Source organism: Lichenostomus cassidix, chromosome 2 (assembly GCF_008360975.1).
Source record: "Lichenostomus cassidix isolate B80296 chromosome 2, HeHo_3.0, whole genome shotgun sequence".
Classification (NCBI taxonomy): Eukaryota; Metazoa; Chordata; class Aves; order Passeriformes; family Meliphagidae; genus Lichenostomus; species Lichenostomus cassidix.
The window spans coordinates 16398565-16418664 of record NC_139482.1 but is presented as its reverse complement, the minus strand read 5'-3'; the positions used below and the strand labels follow the sequence as shown (position 1 = coordinate 16418664).

The following is a 20100-nucleotide window of genomic DNA, read 5'->3' as shown; positions in this document are numbered from 1 at the left end:
AATCTTTTGGCTTATGCTCTTACAAGTACCAGGCAACTTTCTGCCCTGGAGCAAATATAAGATCAATATCCTTTCATTGCATTAAGTAAAACCTGAGAGTAATAGAGTAAATATTAAACAGCACTTAAAGAAAAACAGTTATGGTTGATTGAAAAGGAACAGCAAGTCACCTCATCTCTCGGTCAGTCATTCCTTTTGTCTTCATGACCATACTCAGTGAAAATGGCACCTCTGAATGGAAGAAGACTGTGAAGTCCATTTCAATTGTATTAACACCTAGAATATACAACTCTAACAATAGAAAATAAAGCAGTAGCATCTATTTACAATATATCTGTATTTAGACCTTCACTTCTGATTATATTCTGATGAATGAGGAATAGTTAATAAAGAACCAATTCCTTTGGACACTTTGTTCAGCAAGTTGATTAATTCAGTCCTTCTAAAAAAGCTTAAAATAGAATTTCTTTTTAAAAATCCCTTAAGAAAATGTGTTGTTTCAAGTTTGAAAAAAGGAACTTGCCATTACAAGTGAATAGTGATTAATGGGTTGTTAGTTTAATTTCCTTTTATTGATTTGATTGAAAAAATTACAGTGATTCTTAGCTACACTTGGTAGATCATCTCAATGCTATTTCTCCTTATTAGTTATGTAAAGCAGGAGAACCAATGAGGCACTGCATCATCTACCCATGCTCCTTTTACCAGTGCAAATCAATATCTTTTTTTGGTGGCCTTCTAAAACTCATTACTCAGTCTGCCTTCACACATTGTTTTTGTCAAGTGAGTAGCTTATTAACTTATCATTACCCTGACCTTTGCAGGAATCCTCCTCCAACGCTACAGCAGCCTGAACTGTGGTCACCTGAATTCAATGACTTCATTAACAAGTGAGTAACCACTGAGACCACTGTGGCTGAATATGGAACATGTGTAAATGTCATGTGTAAAATATCTTTTGTGGAAATCTGTTGCAACTAATAATCTTCCTTAAAAGGCTAGTTTGTAAATTCAGTTTGACTTCCAAGTGAGGCTCCTTATTTAAAACGTGAAACAGCATTTCAACACACTTGATGTTTCTTTATTTAAAGAATATTTAATTTTAAAGTGCACTAATTTAACTTCTTGGACTCATCAATTCTGTGAAATCGTATCAGTTTTCAGTGCAGAGCTGTTTTGATTAAGATGGATGTATTTATTGTGGAGGCATGAATGAACTCCAGACAAGCATTTCAAAACTTAACTGCGAACCCTCAATGATCATATGTTTTTTTGCCAGCACAGGTGCTTGACTAAAGATTATGAGAAGCGCCCAACAGTATCTACTCTCTTGCAGCATGATTTTATTAAGCAAATTGAAGGAAAAGAAAACGTGCTACAAAGGCAACTCATGGAATTTATTGATGTTCATCAACAAATGGGAGTCACTGAAAAGGCAAGGTAAAAGTAGCTAAAAAGTAAACCAGTTGGTATTTCCACTGTTTCAGAATGACTAGCTCTCAGAGAAAGATTCAACCCTAATAACTTTAGCGGGCAAAAAAAATAGAAAGCTTAATATTTGGAGTCCCCTGTACAGCCAATGGAAAGACAGAGGCATCGTGACTCACATGTGGGATGAAACACACTTTAGAAGTGCCTCCCCTTTTTCCTGTGACTCAAGATACTGTCTTAGATCCCAGCTTTTAGAAAGCTAAGGTTGTGTGAAATTAATGTTTGGCATTTTCCTACATTTGCATGGTCAGATAATGTTCAGTTTGAGCAAGTATGCTAAAAATGGCTAGTCACGTTCCTGCAGGAATTGAATGTTCCTGACTGAAAGAAGCAATAGTGGTAGCAGACTGTGTTTTGAAAACTTCAAATCTTATGTCCTGTTGAACAGATACTTTCTTTCTTCCTCTAGTATTTAGTGATATCAGTTCTGAGCAAACCACTTAACATGTGATAGCTTTTATTTAAAGTACTTGAAAATGTCTTGGCTCAATTTTACAATTGAATAAACTCCACACAGTACACTCATGTATCAGATGTGAAATATGGTAGATTAGTATTGATGAACTACTGGTGTGATTGCTCCTGCTTCAAGGTAAAGCATAATGGTTTTTCTTTTTTATTTTTCCGTGGAACATGAAATTTAAAAGACATTTTGGCATTATCATCTATGTGGCAAAAGCTTATTAAAGTCTGCCACATTTCCTTTCACACATTTATAGTAATGATATGCACAATATAGTTAGAATATAGCAGTCTTCAGTTCTAATTCTGGAGAATTTTCTGTTTATTCTATGATTGGAAGATAATAGTAAAAATATATTTCTAAATAATTATCTTATTGAAGTTTTCTTTGTCTTTAAATGGATATGGAAGGAGTAGTGCTTTCTCATTTCTGACATCTCAGTATAAAACTATGCATTTGGCTTAAATTTAAGCTTCAGACTGGATTTATATGCCCTATATATTGCAGACTTGACATTTACTTAATCCAGAAAGATTCTTGAATTCAAATAAGCTTATTGGATGTCAGCGCTGAGCCCTAAACCAGGAACATAATCTGGACTTTAAATAGCATTTCTTTATAAAACACAGGGAAATTATATGTGGTAGAAAAATAAGTCCAAACCATTAAATTATATTAATTGGAATCCTGTCAATACACTTGTGATATTAGTCCTTTCAAAGCCTAAATAATTCTCTAAAAAATCAAGCTTCTAAGTCAATTAGATACTGTGACCTTTTGTACACATTTTAGAGAACTCATTTTTGTTGTCATATCCTTTATTTTTTCTTTCATGTAAATGTTGTACAAAGCAAACTACATGAACTTCTTTTTGTTTTCTATACAATACAAACATAAAGAAAGTGGCCCAATTTGCATGTGCATAGAGCAGTTGAGTGGCACAAGAGCAGGATGGTCTACTGGTATTTTCTCTTCCTGTTTAGACTGTGCTTTATAAACTGATGGCTCTTCATGAGAATTGCAATTTAAGGGAATGTATTACTACATGATGAAGTTGCCTATGCTTTTATAGTTGATCAACTGTAACTTTTATGTAAATGTTCCCAAAGGAAAACAGAATTTCTCTTTCCAAATAGTAATAATTTCATATCTGAAACTGTGCAAAAAAATGTACTTATTTAATTAAGAGTGTAATTTAAATGGTATGGTTAAACTGAGGTAGCCCATAATTCAGTTTAGCAGTTTAAAATATTAACAAGTAGTATTTCCAACCTAAATGATTCTGTGATCTGTAATTTTGTGAAATATGCTGTAAGACAGACTACAGAATGGCATTTGGCGTTTTTTTCTGCTGTGAATAATAGGACATTATACAAAGATATTTGAATTCAGTAGCCATGCTATTTAAAAAGTGTTTTAATACTAATCATATGTATCTTCTGACCTTCAATCTCCACAGAGCAAATGGTGTTAAAAGCAGTGTTTGTACAGAAGTAACATGTAAATCTGATTTAGAGTCAAGATATAGGCTGTATAGTGACAAGTCCCCTGGAAGAGCTGCTCTTTTCTTGCTTATGCTATTCTGGGACTGTTTTCACACTGATGTATTGAGGCCCTGCTGTGGAATTTCTGAACATTCACTAGTTGCTGGCAACTTTCTTAGTAAAACTTCTTCCTGATCTCCAGCTCACGCTCTCTCAGTCCCTTATCTGAATGCATAAGTCCTTCTTGACACTGGGAGTGACAGCGGGAGGCAGGTAGTTTAAGGGATTAAAGATCTCTTCCTTCCACCAAAGGAAGAAATCCTGCTGCCTGTATTGCATAAATGGGCATGGTACATAAAGTCAGTCATTTGGTGAGGTTGACTTAAAGCTGAAAATTAGGAGTCCAGTTATTTTATGCATGTGTTTACTCTCCTCATCAAATTTTACTTTATTAATAACAGTATTTGTATTTCAAGAGAAAAAGGAAAAATACTTGGAAATTAATAACTGAGGTCCAGCCACTGGGTCTTACTGTGAGCACTGTTTCTGTTTTCACTCAAAATCAAGTGATCTTCTTAGCCCATTGTGCTGAGGAGTGGTTTGGTTCTGACTGCTTTCTGCAGTAGTAGTCTGTTGACTTGTGACAGTAGTCTGTTGACGTGCTTTTGATCTTATCTTGTTTGCTAAATGTGCAGTTGATATATTTCAAGAAAAGCTCATATTACATTATGTCACATTCTCAGGGCTTTTTCCCAGAAGGCCTTACCCTCAGATCCCCTCTCTGTGCACTGTATGTGCTCAGGAAGGATGTGTAATCTCTAGGCACTGAGTGGAGCCACCCTGAAGTCACTGCCATTGTTCCTGAGGGATTTTCTAACACTGAGGAGTCACCAAGTCATTAGGGCCCTCAGAACTTTCCCAGTGTTATCACTCTAGTGAAGAGGAACCCAAGGTTTTGGTGCTGCATTGTGCTGCATTTTACTGCATCCTTTCAAGAGATGGAAACAAGAGAAACAACAAGAGGAGCAGAGCCCACCAACCACCTGACTAGTGAGAGAAATCTCAATTAACACTGATAAAACTTTAAATGGCAATGTGCCACAGCCTGGATCCAGACTTAATAAAAATGATAGAAGATAGTACTGGCTTTTCAGTAGCCTTTGAGAAGTGCTCTAGCACCAGGATATCTTGTGCTTCGCAAGACTCAAAAAAGCATGAATATTAGCAATGAGCTTCACTAAAATTTCCACTTTGTTACTTTGAGCAAATGCAGTACATTTTTCTCTAAAATCATCATTTTTTTAATGTTCAAAATATCTATTTGCAACTTAACCTTTCCTAGCTCAGAACTCAGGCTGAAATGACAATGGGAATAGTAGGAGAAAATATCTCTTGTTACATTAACATTTTCTCATAGCATCTTGACTGAAACGTCTCAAAAATCTGCTGCTGGGAATGATATATGAGCCATATATTGAACATACTATATAAGATATACTATATGAGAAGAATTCATGTTAGAGAAGAGGTGAAACAGGGGAAGTTGCATACTAAGTGCAATTAATTTTGGTGGGTTTTTTGTGAGGAGAGTCACTTTCAGGACAGGGGCCTTGAGCTTGAGAAAGGCCTTCAGTATAGCTGTTAAAATTTATAATTAGTGATGAGCACTGCAGCATATACCCCAAAACAGTTCTAAAAATACACTTCTTGCTAGGCCAAAAGAGGGAAAAATCCCTGCATTGTGAAGAATTTTACTTTGCAACAGAAATAGCTGTCTTTGAAACAACCTTCAGAACTGTCGCATCTACACCTGACAGTCAGGCTTGTAAGACTTTTATCTTGAGTTGTTTGGCTGTCTTCTTCTTGACTGCTTTTACAATAATCTCTGCAGAAATATGCAATGATTAGTACATTGTGTATTTCCTGGGAATTGTGAGTCATTCCAGAATGAGCTGTATATACGAGGGATATTCGGTGCACCTAGATTTCAGCAAATGACTCTGGTCCCCAGATTAAGAGTCATCTTTGTATACTCTCTGAGTAATTGTGGGAAAGAGACCTATTCTAATGCAAAGTGATGCAAAGTTTTGGGTGAGCTGAATTCTCCTAAGAGTTTGTCCTTCTGTATTGACCATATAGAGATAGCACTGAAATCAGTAACAGAACATGAAACAGTTGCTCTATGTAACTATTTGGAAAGGTCAGGGAGATAATTTCATAGAAGTTCATGTCCAATGTGGACAAAGGTGGTTTTCAATTCACTGGCTTCTATTAAAAGCAGGGAGTAGTGTAATGTTTCCTTTTGTGACTTTCCGTGATTGCACAGACTTGTGCTGCTCATTCTCTGGGTTTTCATTCTGTCCCAGTCTCTCTGACTCATCCTACCAGTGGAAAGCAGCTGACAGCAATCCTTCAAGCTCAACTCTGCGGGGCAAGCTGTAGCAGAGGGTGGGGGATCACCAGGCTGGCTTGATAAAGACAGTATGAGGAATGGAACAAGGCAATACACACAGGCTGGTGCCGTCTTGGCCAAGGTTTCCAGATGATATCTGGATTGTAATGGTTTAAATGGGAGGTTTTGGAGTTCCAGTTCAATCTCAGAGCCCATCACACCAGTTTTTCCTCTCCTGGAACTCACTGTGGGCTTTGTTATACCAAGAAGTGTGTGCTTCTGCATTGAGGACACTCATATGTTGGATGGCTGTGCTGCAAACTTCTCTCAGGCTGTAGAAGCAGTAGGGAGCTCTGGGAACAAAGGCTGTAGAACAAGCAGATCTCCAGGCCCATGTACTTCTTCCTAATACACATCTCTATATCTGAATGATGTTCTTCTATATAACACAATGGACAACAGCAATACCTGAATGGAGAATAGTTTTACCTTCTGAAAAAAACAGGAGGAAGGTGTTCCTCCTGCATTCAGAACTCCTCAGGACAAATGCTTTGCAAGTAGTACTTTACTGCTGTGTCAGTCCACTTGCTCAGCAGCTCATTTCTCCTGAAGGTGGGACACCTCAGCAGGCATCGCTTAACCTTGGAGCTTCTCCTTTATCTTCTCAGTATGGCTCTGACCGCAGTGCATGGGCCTGACTCGTGAGGAGCTAATCCCAGAGTCCTTTTAGAGATCTCCTATTTGCTCAGTTAAGAGCACATATCTCCCCCTGAAATTTGTCAGGGATACAGACATTTCTTGAGACTGTTGTGAAGCACCAATAATCTGCTTTTTTTACAGGTCATGGTAAAGCAGCACAAGCTTTGTCAAATAGATTGTGCAGAGCAGGACATGACTTAAGTGGCTGGACACAGGCCACCTCTGAATCAAAAGCCCCATAACTCTGAAGGGCAACAGTGCTCTCAGCAACATTGCATAAGCTGCAGTACAGCTCCCTGGGACTGCAGCCTGCAGTCTCGGTCCTGTGAATCATTTAAATACAGAGGGGAGCACAGGTTTGTCTGCAAAGCATTGTGCAAATGCAGCTAGAGTCTTATCACTGGAGCCTTGCACATTCTAAAGTCAGGAACAGTTTTTTCATAGATAGCAGACTGTAGTTTTATTTAAACAGATTTCACAAGATGTATCTGTGAAGAAAATATTTTGATTTTAAATGTGAATTAATATTGCTTTGCGCAGCCTCCAGAGAAATCACCAGCAAGGACAGATTCTGTACAGGATTCTCTGTGTTGCTTCTTTGTGATTTTACTGCTGTTTGTAACTGCTGGGAGGTTTACAGCTGTTTCCACCTTCGCCTTACAAAAAACTTCATCATTTTTAGTTTCTTCTTAACATCCAGACTAAGGCCAGCCCTTTTCCTGTCACTTCTTAGTCTGTAGATGATTCTCCAACCAGTTTAGGCAGAGAGTTCAGCAGGGCATCATGAGTCACACTTTCCTTTTCATGGTATTTTTGGAACTATCAGAAATCTTTTAAATGCATTCTGACAATTTGAAGAAGAAAAAGCTGCAGTTGCCTCATTTTGATTTAACTGAATCTTGAAAGATAAGCAAGGGAGGGGGGTGTTGGTGTGAAGGAGAATGCACAGAAACAATGCTGCCTTGACTCATTTTCTTGTCCATACTGCATCAATGTTTCTGGCCTTTAGCTGCCTGAATTGCTTGCTGGGCATGCCTGTAAAATCCAATGCCTCCAACTCATTTTTGAGCAGAACAGAGATACATGGTTATTTCAGTTCACAATGTCTATGTGCATGTTCTTAATGAAACTTCAGCACTGATGTCAACAGCACTGATGTGTTTTTTTTCAGTGGTTGGAGTGAAGCAGTATAACTGCCCTTGAGGGGTCTGTGCCCTTTGACAGCAAAGTGGAAAAATATTGTGTTCTGCAAATCTGCCACTCTTATGTACTCTGGAGAATGGAGAATATAATCTGGTCCAACAAGAGCTAGTGTTCTCATAATGTCAGCTGAAGAGGATTACAGGAGGATCGATTTTATGTAATTAAACTTCCCTGGCATACACAGACATTTGTTTCCTTAAAAGAAAAAAAAAAGAAAGAAAAAGAAAAGTGTCCACGACTGGAGCATTCTCCTCACTTCCTGAAAGGCAGTTGTTAGTTTCATACATTAAATGAAAAATGGTGATTGAAACTAATCCTGGGAAATATCACTTTCTCACTGATATGCAGTAACATTTAAGGATTTAACATATTAAAAAATATGTGTTCAGTGTGTAACAATTCCATCAGAAATGGAAAGCAAAGCTTGACGATGCTTTGTTTTGGGTCTTCATTTGGCAATGGAAAAAACAGAACCGTAGAGCTTGACACAATCCTGCAATTCCCATATCTGTCACTCATGTACACATTGATAATTCTCTCTTAAAGTCACACCGATATTTGATGCATCCCCTGGACAAAAAATGACCATCATACAAGTACAAAGGAGAAATTGTTTTAACTATCCAAATTTAAAATTTTTCAAATGAAACTGTTAAAGAGGGGTATAAATAGGAGTGTGGATTATAGAGGGGATAGATTTCTACTGAGAGGGTAGGACATTACCTGCACCTCTGGATTCAGTAATGTCCTTTAGCTGGTAAGTGCAAATCAGACAGCACCAGATCATGCAAGGCTGAAGAGTTAATTTAAATCTTAATATTGCCACATCCTTTTTAATACAACCTACATGGTCGCATGGGGCTACCTGCTACCAAAAATTGTCTGACAGTTATTGCAAGGACAGTACTATCAGGACAGCTCTCATGGTACAACAGGATTCCAAAAGAAAGGGAAGGACAGCTCAATCCAAGGATAATGTAGATCCCGTCAATCCTATGGTTCATTGTGCTTCCTCATCACTTAGCCTGCTCACTGTGCTGTGATTTTGGCACAGAAACTGTGAAACCATGCTAGCTCTTGCAAGGAAGCCTTACATGTTTGTATCTTGATATTAAAATTGCAGAATTAGTGAGCTGTGGGTGTGAAACGCCTGCCTTTGCATTGTGGACAATTAAAAGACTCCAGTATTGGCTAGCACCTGTGTAAAGGAGGAAAAAACTGAATCATTACTGGCACCAGCATGGGGACAGGCTATTCTGTCATCCTCAGGGAATGATTGTTAGAGACAAGAGAAATTGAAAGAAGTGCTAGATGAGTGCACTCCTGCCTGGATTTCCATCATACAGATTGTGATTGCATTTACAGTTTGGGAGGGAATCATTTGCCCATTTCTTCCAGTCCCTTTTCAGTCCTGGCAGCTAGTAATTGCACCAAGTCGGTGCCTGCTTGACTTTCTACACCTACATCCCTCATCAGTGCACAGCCAGTGTGACCTGAAGTAGCACTCATGAACTAGGTGATATTCATGGAACAAGTACAGCCCATTAAACTATGCAGTAAATCTGTGGGTACTCAGAAGTCTATTAGCTTTCCCCACCAGTGTCATGTTCACTCTAACTTTCCATCTTGGTGCAACTATACTTTTTCTCTTGTCATCTGCTCACTGTAGATCAAAGTTCTTGCCTGTGTAGAAAACACCTGTCTACTTGTACGCATGCCATATATCCAAATATGAAAATTAAATGAAAAATTTCCCTGGTCTTATTTGGTATCAAGGGAAAGAGTGAGTGCTTCACACAACAGTTTCCCTGCTGTCTCAGTTTACCAAGGTGTATGTTCCTCATGTTTGAGAGGTGCCTTCCTACCAGTGGCATCAAGGGGAGTGAGGTCATATCAGGAGATCAGATTTACTTAATAGGTTATCTGTGCTTGTGCCTTATTACACATCTGAGCTTGATTTAATTTGTGAACTCTGCTGTTTACTTATGCAGTTTCCGTTTCCCTCATTTTCCCTCATCTCATAAAGCAAGTATAACTAATATGAATTGTAAACCTTGCATTCTCTGGTGCTTTTGCTCTATTTAGCAATGCCTTTACTCTTGGATAAAGAATGATCCAAGACTCTGGGAATTTTATTGCTAATTAAAATAAGACTGCATAAAATTGGGTTTTTTGTTTGATTGAAGGGGAAATTTAAGACAAATTTAAAGTTAAACTTGACGTTTAACCCTGATAATAAAAATATTTGAAATTTTCTTTCCTTCTCTTGTATTACTTTTTTTTTCCTAGTGAGTCCAAGAAAATTTGGTCAAGATGTGTTTCACTTACCCCAGTGGTTCTGTAGCACTTTGCTCTACAGTGTGGTCATCTCAACCAGACTTTAGAGCCCTGTCATTACTAAGCTAGAAATGTTTCCATCCTGAGTGCTTTGTCTGCATCATTTTTGCCATACTATTTCTTCATACACCTCTGGATTTGTCCTATCCATAATTTTTATCAGGATCTTTTTGCATGTTGGTGCCAGAGTTTCACCACTGTTGCATGCTTCATAAATATGTTCTTTTTGTTGTTTTGTTTTTTTTTTTTTTAAACTTGTATTTCCAAGCTCCAGTCTTGCAGCTGATGTAGTGGTGTGATCTAAGCAGAGATGTATAGAGTGAAAAAGTTCTTCATAGTAGCACTTGTGGGATCAAATCATAGCTTTTGAATTGTCAAATACAGGTGTGTTCTACCAAGGAGTTGATTCCTGTCCTGCTATTCCAATGTTTGTGTGTTTAAATTCAGAACAATGGAACTTGGAATGTTTTGGACTCCAAGATGGTTACAGATGCAAGATCTGCTCTGTGTTTCCTTACACAAGGAGATTGTATCTCTTTCTTTTCTAGATTTGAACGTATTCATACAAAGAAAGGGAATTACAGTAAGTCACCAGTTTCAAACCAAGAAGAGGTAGATGATTTAGCAACCTTGGAGGTACTGGATGAGGTAAGAACCTCTTTTTTCATGTTTTCCCGAAGAGGAGTAATCACATGTTAAATCACAATGGTGTGCAGTTGATTTTCAAATTCAACTGTATTGTCACACTTCAATTGTGTAAGTGCACAATGAAATTTCACCACTTTCTGCCAAATATTTTAGATGAGGTTTACTGTGTTCCAACGCAAAGCTAAAACAACCTTTACAGTTACAGCTGTAGACCAAACAGCATTTTAACACCATTGGCTTAACGGAATTTATATCACTGGATGTTATTACAGCTAAGTATCCAGTTTGTGTGTTTGTGTGCTAACCTGAAATTCGTCTAGGTCCAAGACCTTCCTTCCCTGTTGCTTGAACACTGAGAGTTGTCTTAAACTAGCTTACCATACTCTCTCAGACTGGGTTCTCTCTGGCTTATTTTAGTGTGAAGATGCATGAGGGTCAATTTATGTTGGCTGAGGCTCTGACCTGTCAATGCCTGCTGGTGAATTTTTGATGAAATTACTGATAGAAATATCACTCGTTTGTCAAAGTTCAAAAATTAGTACACTAGGAGCAGGGGAACATGGCATAAGGGAGGGAGGAAGTCTGCTGTGTTTATGCTTTAAGCTTCAAAACCAGAAAGAATCAGGCTGCAGCAGCACATTATCTGCAGGTCTTGGAGGCCATCAGTGGTTGTAAACAAACTGTCATTCTTCATCTGCGGGGCTGTGCATAGACTATAATTCACATTCTCTTATCTGTAGAACTTCTCTGGTGTATTGTGTCTTTGTCAGTCCAGAATACTCATTGTTGCACTGGAGCAGGTAAACTATGTAATGCTGACAGCTCACAGAACATCTTCCGTCTCCCGAGAGCTTAGTTGTGGTAGCTTGATGTTTAATTAATTGTAATTGAGATAATCCAAACTTCATCTACTGCACAAAGTTCAAGTTTAAGCATTTTTTTTAGTATTGGGAAGAGTAAGATTTTTTTTTTTGATCTTTTACCCTGATACATATAAACAATCCAAGCTAAAGAGATTTTATCACACAAAAAACCAGACAAACTGTAAACATCCTCAGAGGTGGAGCATTCTTATGGAAGTCCTCAGGAAGCCTCTGTCTAAAGGCATCCTTTGACTATGTGATGTTACTCAATCCAATCCAATTTAAAACCTCTTTCACATATGCATGGCAGCCTCTCAGAACTGTATTCTTTCTTCCACTCAAAATTTTCTTCTAGTTTAGATAGGCCCATCATCAGAGCAAGACAAGAGATGTTCTATTGGTGCAAGAAATAATTTTGAAAGGGCAGAAGTTCCTCTGAAATAATTCTGTAACATGAATCTGGTTATGGCCAAAAGAAAAGAGAGCATTCAAAACAAAAAATTTTATCAAGGCAATAGAAAACAAAATTTTCCTCCTTATGTTTTCTCATGAAGGAAATAAAGCCTCTACAGATGTTGAGAATTCAGCTTTTAAGTGTATTAAAGAGGACATGGTGTACAACACTGTGAACAGATGGATGAGGAAGGAAAGCAATTCCTTCTGTAGTCCTCTGCTGCCACTTGTTCTGTTCCAGTGGGTGTGGGGCCTAAATATTTTCACATGTACCTCAGATTACTCTCAAGGCTGGTTTGAATTTCTTCATTCAACTTTAAGTGGAAACCTAACCAGGCACTTTACATACCCAGCTGTGCATGCAGAAGAAGCTGAGGGAAATTACATGAAGAAATTTGAATGCCACTGATGGACCCTTCTTTTTTCTTGGTTCAGGGAGAACTGGCTCTGCAGCAGCAAAGAACAATCACAGCAGAAACTGGTTTTTAATAAGGAAAGATGCCTCATTGTTTACATTAATAGGAACCAAACAGCTGAACATCTGTGTTGTGTCATAACCAAGAGTAATGTTAAAGCAGTTGTAATGGCAGTTAAGGGCTCAATCAAATGGCTCTTGCTTGATAAGTTACATGAAACTGAAGTGTTAGAAATGTAGACAGGACTGTCTCAAGGAAACCTCTGATTAGATGAATGAAAGCAGTACTTATTAACTCATTTTTCTACAGCCGCTTGGGTTCTGTAAGTAAATATTGTTCAAAGTGAGTTTGGACACAAAAAATTAGAAATTCCAATGTGTTTGAAAATATTACTTACTTTTGATCATGATCAATTCTATTCCTGACTATAAATACCTTCCCTCCCTATCCTCACTCATTGAAATGAAATAAATATTTTATACATTTTCATAATATTCTTTTTCTCCCCATGTGATTCATTGTTCCTGTTCCTTCTCCATCAGAATACAGTAACGGAGCAGTTGCAGAAGGGTTATGCCAAGGATCAGATCTACACATATGTTGGGGACATTCTCATCGCTGTCAACCCATTTCGGAACATAGATATTTATTCTTCACAGGTGTGAAAATTTAGGTTTGGTTATTTTAAACTAGCCCAAATTTCCACTAAAATATAAATATCTGTGTTAAGCATAAAGTAAGATCATTTTTGGAATTTCAGCACAGAAATGAGAAACTAAAAAAATTCATTTTTTGTGTCTTTATGTCTGTAGTGTATATCTAGCAAAAATATGTAAAATGTTAACTTCTGTGAATTCTTCTCCTCATTATACAAAAGGGAATTTGGCTCCCCATTATACAGAAGGGGAAAGATATTTAAATCCTGATCATACAATAATTTGGGGTTATTAATTATCAGATAGTACAGGTACAGAAAATATCTTAAGTTTTAACATCAATATCATGCAGAGATACTAATAGGAAGGGAAGCACAAATAAATTTAAATAAGTTGGAACTATGATGTCTGACAACAGTAAATTCTCTCTTAATAAATTGAGTTTCATAGTGTAATCAGGGCTAAAATTATAGAAAATTGCACTTCATTTTTTTCAGCAGTTCTTACAGTACTAAGTACGTACAGATTCATGGTGTAGTGAGTGCAGTAACAGCTCCCTCAGAAAATATCACTGCTGGAAACCTCAGCCTGATGTACATTAATCCAAAAATAAAACTAAACTCCAATTAAAATAAGTTTTTAAAGGACAGTAGTAATGTTTTTCTTTTTCTTACGCTTAGCATTCCAAACTGTATATTGGAGCCAAACGGACTGCCAACCCTCCTCACATTTTTGCTGTTGCTGACATCGGCTATCAGTCCATGGTGACATACAACTCTGATCAGGTATAGATGAGGTGTCCTAATTACATCCTCTGCCAGGCTGAGAGGTATGTGATGAGCTCAGAGTCTTGCTCTGTTCTCTACAGTGTATTGTTATTTCTGGAGAAAGTGGAGCTGGCAAGACACAAAGTGCCCACCTGCTGGTCCAGCAGCTCACTGTCCTGGGCAAGGTGAGTGGCAGAGGGGATGTCTCTGTGACGCTTTGCTATATTGGGCCTAAAGAGCTGAACCTATGGGCAGGGCATTGCCTGTGGAGTGAGATTATTCCACATTTTCCAAAGAACTTTGGAATATTATGCTGATCTGTCTACTCCTTCCTCCCTCCTGAACTAGGGACACTTGAAAATATGTTGGAGTTTCCACAAGGAAGAGTACCCACTGCAGTGAGGGCTGTGACTTAGTCAGTTGCCTGTTTAATTGTCTTCCAGTCACCTAAACAGTAATAAATATAATCCTCTTCTGGCTCCTCATCCTTCCACAAACAGATTGCTGTCAGTGGGACATAGTCCTTCTGGGAAGTGGCCACCATAACTGTTTAAATAAAATGCCATTTTTTGCATGCCCCAGGTGAGATGCAAGCAAACTGATGGATTGGTAGGGTGCAGTGGAGTGGTAGCGAGATCATAACAAGGATCCAAAAAGCAGATTGGCCATCTCAGAGCCACAAAAACCACAGAAATTAATTGGTGGTGGTGTTATCATTGGGTATGTTAGCCTTCCAGACAGCCTTAGTTCTGAAGATTGTTACATTCTGACAGATTTCTTATATATATATATGCACCTTTTTCTGCATATAATTCCCATGGGAATGGCTGCCCTGATTATGTCACACTTCACAATACTAATGAGATTATTAAAGAAACACCTAAAAATGTATGTATTTGAATAATTACTGGCAATTTAAAGCAATACCTTTTTCCTATCCAGGCTAATAACAGAACTCTGCAGGAGAAAATTCTCCAGGTGAACAATCTTGTAGAAGCATTTGGGAATGCAGGCACTATCATCAATGATAACTCGAGCAGATTTGGAAAATATTTGGAAATGAAATTCACTTGTGGTGGCACTGTGGTAGGAGCTCAGATTTCTGAGTACCTCCTTGAAAAATCCAGAGTTGTCCACCAGGCAGTGTAAGTATGAAAATTGCATTTGACCTAATTTGGGGGCTTACAGAGCAGGCCTATGATGCAGGAAATCATCTTGGTTCAAAAAACACAGATATGAATAAGGGACCTAGATGTTTTTTCTTAAAAATTGTATATGCATAGCTTGTAAATCTGCAAGCTAGGTGAAAACCACTCCTGATTTTTTTTCATTCCCTTCTGAGTTATTTAAACAAATTTTATAAAAACACATGTGATATATAAAATCAGAATGTGCAAAGAATTAAAAACTTTCTAGTAGTGCAGTTATACATTTGGTTTTATTTACTTCCTGTAAATTTCCTGTAGTGTTGTAGCTTGTTTCTTGGCTTGTTTGCTCACTTTCAATTTCAGAACATCTAGTAGGATTTGTTTATAGAGAGTTATGTCTCAAATATCCCTGCCAAGGAGGACTTGTGGGTGCTGGTGGGTGAGAGGCTGGACATGACCCAGCCATGTTCACTCCCAGCCCAGAAAGCCAAAGGTGTCCTGGGCTGCATCCAGAGCACTGTGGGCAGCAGGTGAGGGAGGGGATTCTGCTGCTCTGCTCTGCTCTGCTCTGCTCTGCTCTGCTCTGCTCTGGTGAGATCCCACCTGCAGTGCTACATCAGCTCTGGGGTCCCCAGCACAGGAAGGACATTGACCTGTTGGAGAAAGTCCAGATGAGGCCATGAAGATAATTAGAGGGATGGAGGACCTCTCCTATTAAGAAAGGCTGAGAGAGTTGGGATTGTTCAACCTGGAAAAGAGAAGACTTCAGAGTGATCCAGTTGCACCCTTCCAGTACCGGAAGGGAGCCTACAAGGAAGATGGAGAGAGACTTCTTGCAAGAATACGTAGTGACAGAACAAGGAGAATGGCTTTAAACTGAGGAAGTGTAGGTTTAGATTAGATATTAGAAAGAAATTCTTTAGTGTGAGGGTGGTGAGGCACTGGAACAGGTTGCCCAGAGACGTTGTGCATGCCCCATCCCTGGAAATGTTTAAGCCAGGCTGCATGGGTCTCTCAGCCACCTGGTCTAGTGAAAGGTGTCCCTGCCCATGACAGGGTGGTTGAAACTAGCTGGTCCTTAAGGTCCCTTCCAGCCCAAGCCATTCCATGATCTAATGGTGCTCCTGAGACATACCCGTCAGCTCCTGCAGAAAGCAGGGATTTGAACACAATTCCTTTTTGCTGTTCAGTAGTGACTGACTTGGGCATCTCAGGGTTCAGTCATGGTTGCAAATTTTCACCTAAGGATCCAGTTCTTTCTTATAAGGAGCACAGGAACCTTGAATGTGTAATAAACCTCTGTCCTAGGTTTGGGCATCTAGCTTCTAGGCAAAGCATGCCAAGTCATAAGGCCCTTTTGCTGCATGTCTGCTTCTTGGCTCAGGGCTAGAGGACACAGCAGACATACTGGACTCAGTGAACCAGTGTATACCTCTCCCACTGTCAGAAGAATTTTTTTAAATAACTGGAGTTAAGCAGCCAATTCAATTTGGGTGGGTGAGCAATGTGCAAGATCTCACACAGCATCTACCGATTGCATCAAGGGCAGAGCAGCACTGAGCTGCTTTAGCACTGAGCAGCCACCCTGACAGTGTCAGGACAAACAGACAAAGGCATGAAAAGGGTGTTCACAGGAAGTTCTGTAATAAAGCTTCTTTCAGAGTCCTCTGTCAGTTTGTGTGAGTCTTGCCTGTTATTAAAATAACATTTATTAATAGTATGTCTGTCATCAGTAAATGTGGCATGGTTATATTACTAAACCATTTTGTTGTTTCTGTTGTTTCAGAGGAGAGAAAAATTTCCATATTTTTTATTATATTTATGCTGGTCTCGCAGAAAAGAAAAAACTGGCACATTATAAACTGCCAGAATATAGACCTCCCAGGTAATGCAGTTTATTTTTGCATAAATTGATTACTAAGAAATGCAGTGTTGAATTCTCAGCCTCATTTACATTCTAACTCTGTATCAATCAACTCTTTCAGATATCTGCAAAATGATCATTTCAGAATAGTGCAAGATTTCATGAATAATAGCTTTTATAAGTCTCAGTTTGAATTAATAGAACAGTGCTTCAAAGTCATAGGTTTTACACTGGAGGTGAGTGATGATAACCCTTTTCTTTTGTGAACTTTACCAGCTACCTTAATCACGAAAAACTTATATAAAGCATTCAAATCTCGTCATTAATTCTTCCTTTAGCAGTATTGTGTTTATGTTTCAGCATCTTGCATGATCAACTTACTGTTATATTGTACCATTTAAATTTTTAAGGTTTCAAGGCATTGATAAACCAATAAAATGGTATTAGTCAACAAGGCTTTGAAATCAGTGAACACAGCGCAGCTGAGTAATTGGGAGGGGGAGGAAGATTTTAACAAATTTAATGCATAGAAAATGGTGTTGTAACTGTTTATTGGCCAGTAATTCTGGGCCTGTGAATATGAGCCTCGTCTCAGTTTTAAGAGGAAGTCCATGGTGAGAATTCTAAAAATTCATTGAGTTGATCTGAGTATTGATGAACTCAATACATTTTCACAACTCCGGGGATAAAGTTGAATGAAGTTCTTAAATCCCTTTGGAGATGAATCTCATCACTAAACATTAACTGAACCCATTCTTTCTTTATTATATCATATCATGGCTCAGCTGGCCATTAAACTCCTCTCCTTAGTCTGTCTTAGGTAGAATTAAAATAAATTTATAAAGGAAAAAAATCCCATCCTGTGCTCTAGTCGTACCTTAGGAGAAGTGGTGCATCACAGGTGTCATTTATCTCTCACTTTATTTATAAACAATATATATAGTAAAGGTATGATCCACACAGTATCTGTGAAATACAGCACTAGTACTGCAGAATAAATGTATGTTTTCATTTCTCTGGCAAAACTGGTAAGGAGCTTTTCACAGAAAATTGGTTGCTTGAGTTGACTATTTCTGTTCCTCCATAGTCATTTTGTGTTAAGTTGTAGTAGCAGTGGCATTCACAAGCTCTTTCTTCTCTACATGTTATTCACAACTGCATTTAGTAATATCACACCTGTACTATCACATCCTTTCACTTGTGCTTTCACCTTTCCAGAAGGAGCATGAAAGGACATTCATGGTTCAGCACTGATAGCAGTTTTGTCACAGCACCAGAGACCTTGATAAGTTCTCATTTAAAGTATGAAAAGCAGCAAGTCTGTTTTTGTTTCCAGTTCTTTTGTTCACTTGGATGGGTGGAAACAATAATCCTGATCATCCATAAGAGGCCATCCACACATATTGAAGATGCAGTTAGAGCTAGGTCACTGGCTGCATTGTGCAGTTCTAGCGTGGATCTTCACTTTGATTAAGTCAGCAAGGCACTGTGAGCTGAATCTGTGAAGAATTACCTACCTGTAGAACCCCACAGTTCCAGAAGCAGGTTGAGTGCCATAGGCAATCTGCTTATGGCTACTTGTGAGCCCCAGCCATGTTAGCCTGTCTTACACCCTCCTCAGGGTGAACCAGCCTGTCTGAGGCTGTGCTTGCAAGAGGGAAGGAACAGTATTTTTCCCACACTGATGTTCTGATATCGGATACATGTGCAAAGAGATTTTTTTTTCAGTGAGCAAAATATCCCATAGGACATTGAATTCCTTTCTTCAGTATTAAGAAGCCTTCAGTATTAATGCAGCCTTAAGCTTTGACATTCATCCCAGTGCACAGAGGAACTTCTATATAAGCATGTTCAATGTTTTATTAGCAGAAAGCCATGGACAGAAAAAAATCTCCACTCCAGTGAAAATTGAGACCTAAACAAAGCTTAATTCCTTTGAAATTTGCTTTTTACTTACTGACAGATTTCAAAAGTAACTACTGTCAGTACTCCCTGTCTTAAAATCACACAGTTTTATTTCAGGGTGAATGGCAAAATTAATAAGAAAGGACTGCCTGAGGGGAACAATAATTATGCTATACGAGACAGATCAAGCCAGATTTCAAGCACACTGGAAAAGGGCAGAAAAATGTCAGCAGCTATACGTATTGTACAGCATGATGGCAGAAGTTAAGCTATCCATTTCTTTGCATTTCAGCTGTGTCCCTAAGCTTAAAATGAAAATGGTTGCTTAATCCTGAGTAAACTATGTGCCAATTATCCTCAGCATAATTTTTTAGTGTGAGCTTATCCAGTTTGTCTTGCTGTCACTGGAATCACTATTTATTAGCTGCTAGATTAACTTCTGAAAGTGTTGAAAACAAGCTCAAGTATTCTAGAGCAATTAGAGATTTTATCTGAGTAAATGATGCCTGACATGGTACCAGCAAACTATTGAATAATATGGATAAAATGCTGTGCAATTATAAAAAGTTCATAGTTATAAAATACCAATCAGATTTGCAAAACTGCCTCTTATAAAACTACCACAGAAGTTTTTAACCTTCTCTTTATAAAACACACTAATACTGTATGCCTCAAAGTATAGTGTCACAGACTCCTAGTCTGCTTTACAGGTATACCTAGCATTTTCTGAGTAAAAACTACTCAGATCAGGAATAATGATAAACATTCACAGTTCAGATGAAAATTTGCAGTTAAAGTCTAAGTCAAACCTGCAATGAAAGCATTATTTTACTAATTGCAAATATGATTTTCTCATGTATATGTACTTAAAATAACTTAGTGTATGTATCACTTCACTGTCCAGAGTAATAACAGCCTTTTTCAAAACAGAGTCCCTCTTCACAGCATCACAGAATCAGCTAGGTTGCAAAAGACCTTTGAGATCATCAAGTCCTACCTAAGACCTAACACCACCTTATTAACTAAACCATGGCAGAACTTCCTAAATAATTTGAAATCTAAAATTTTTTAAAGTTAAGTCCAGATTAAGATGCTTTAGTGAGATTCTAACTGATATTTTGAAGGGTAAAGTGCTTTGCCAAATCATAGATGTGAGGTCTCACTCTTCTCCCAGTGAAACTTCTGATGACATTGGTGGGAGATGATGTAGACCTATTATATGGAGTACCTTTGTTTCCATGATGCAAGAAACATAGATGCAGATTTTTTTGTATTTTTATTGATCTAGGTATTAAATTTTTAGACACGGTT

At 38.2% G+C, this 20100-nt stretch overlaps 1 protein-coding gene across 1 annotated transcript in view; it reads left to right on the top strand.

Moving 5' to 3' along the window:
* Positions 1 to 20100, top strand: part of MYO3A (myosin IIIA) — a 113481-nt gene that overhangs the window by 46454 nt on the left and 46927 nt on the right. The window contains exons 8-16 of the mRNA XM_085050485.1: positions 825 to 890; positions 1285 to 1440; positions 10618 to 10717; positions 12992 to 13108; positions 13786 to 13890; positions 13974 to 14057; positions 14815 to 15017; positions 16807 to 16905; positions 17006 to 17120. Coding sequence (XP_084906611.1) covers positions 825 to 890; positions 1285 to 1440; positions 10618 to 10717; positions 12992 to 13108; positions 13786 to 13890; positions 13974 to 14057; positions 14815 to 15017; positions 16807 to 16905; positions 17006 to 17120 — 1045 coding nt within the window. The remainder of the gene's footprint in view (positions 1 to 824; positions 891 to 1284; positions 1441 to 10617; positions 10718 to 12991; positions 13109 to 13785; positions 13891 to 13973; positions 14058 to 14814; positions 15018 to 16806; positions 16906 to 17005; positions 17121 to 20100) is intronic.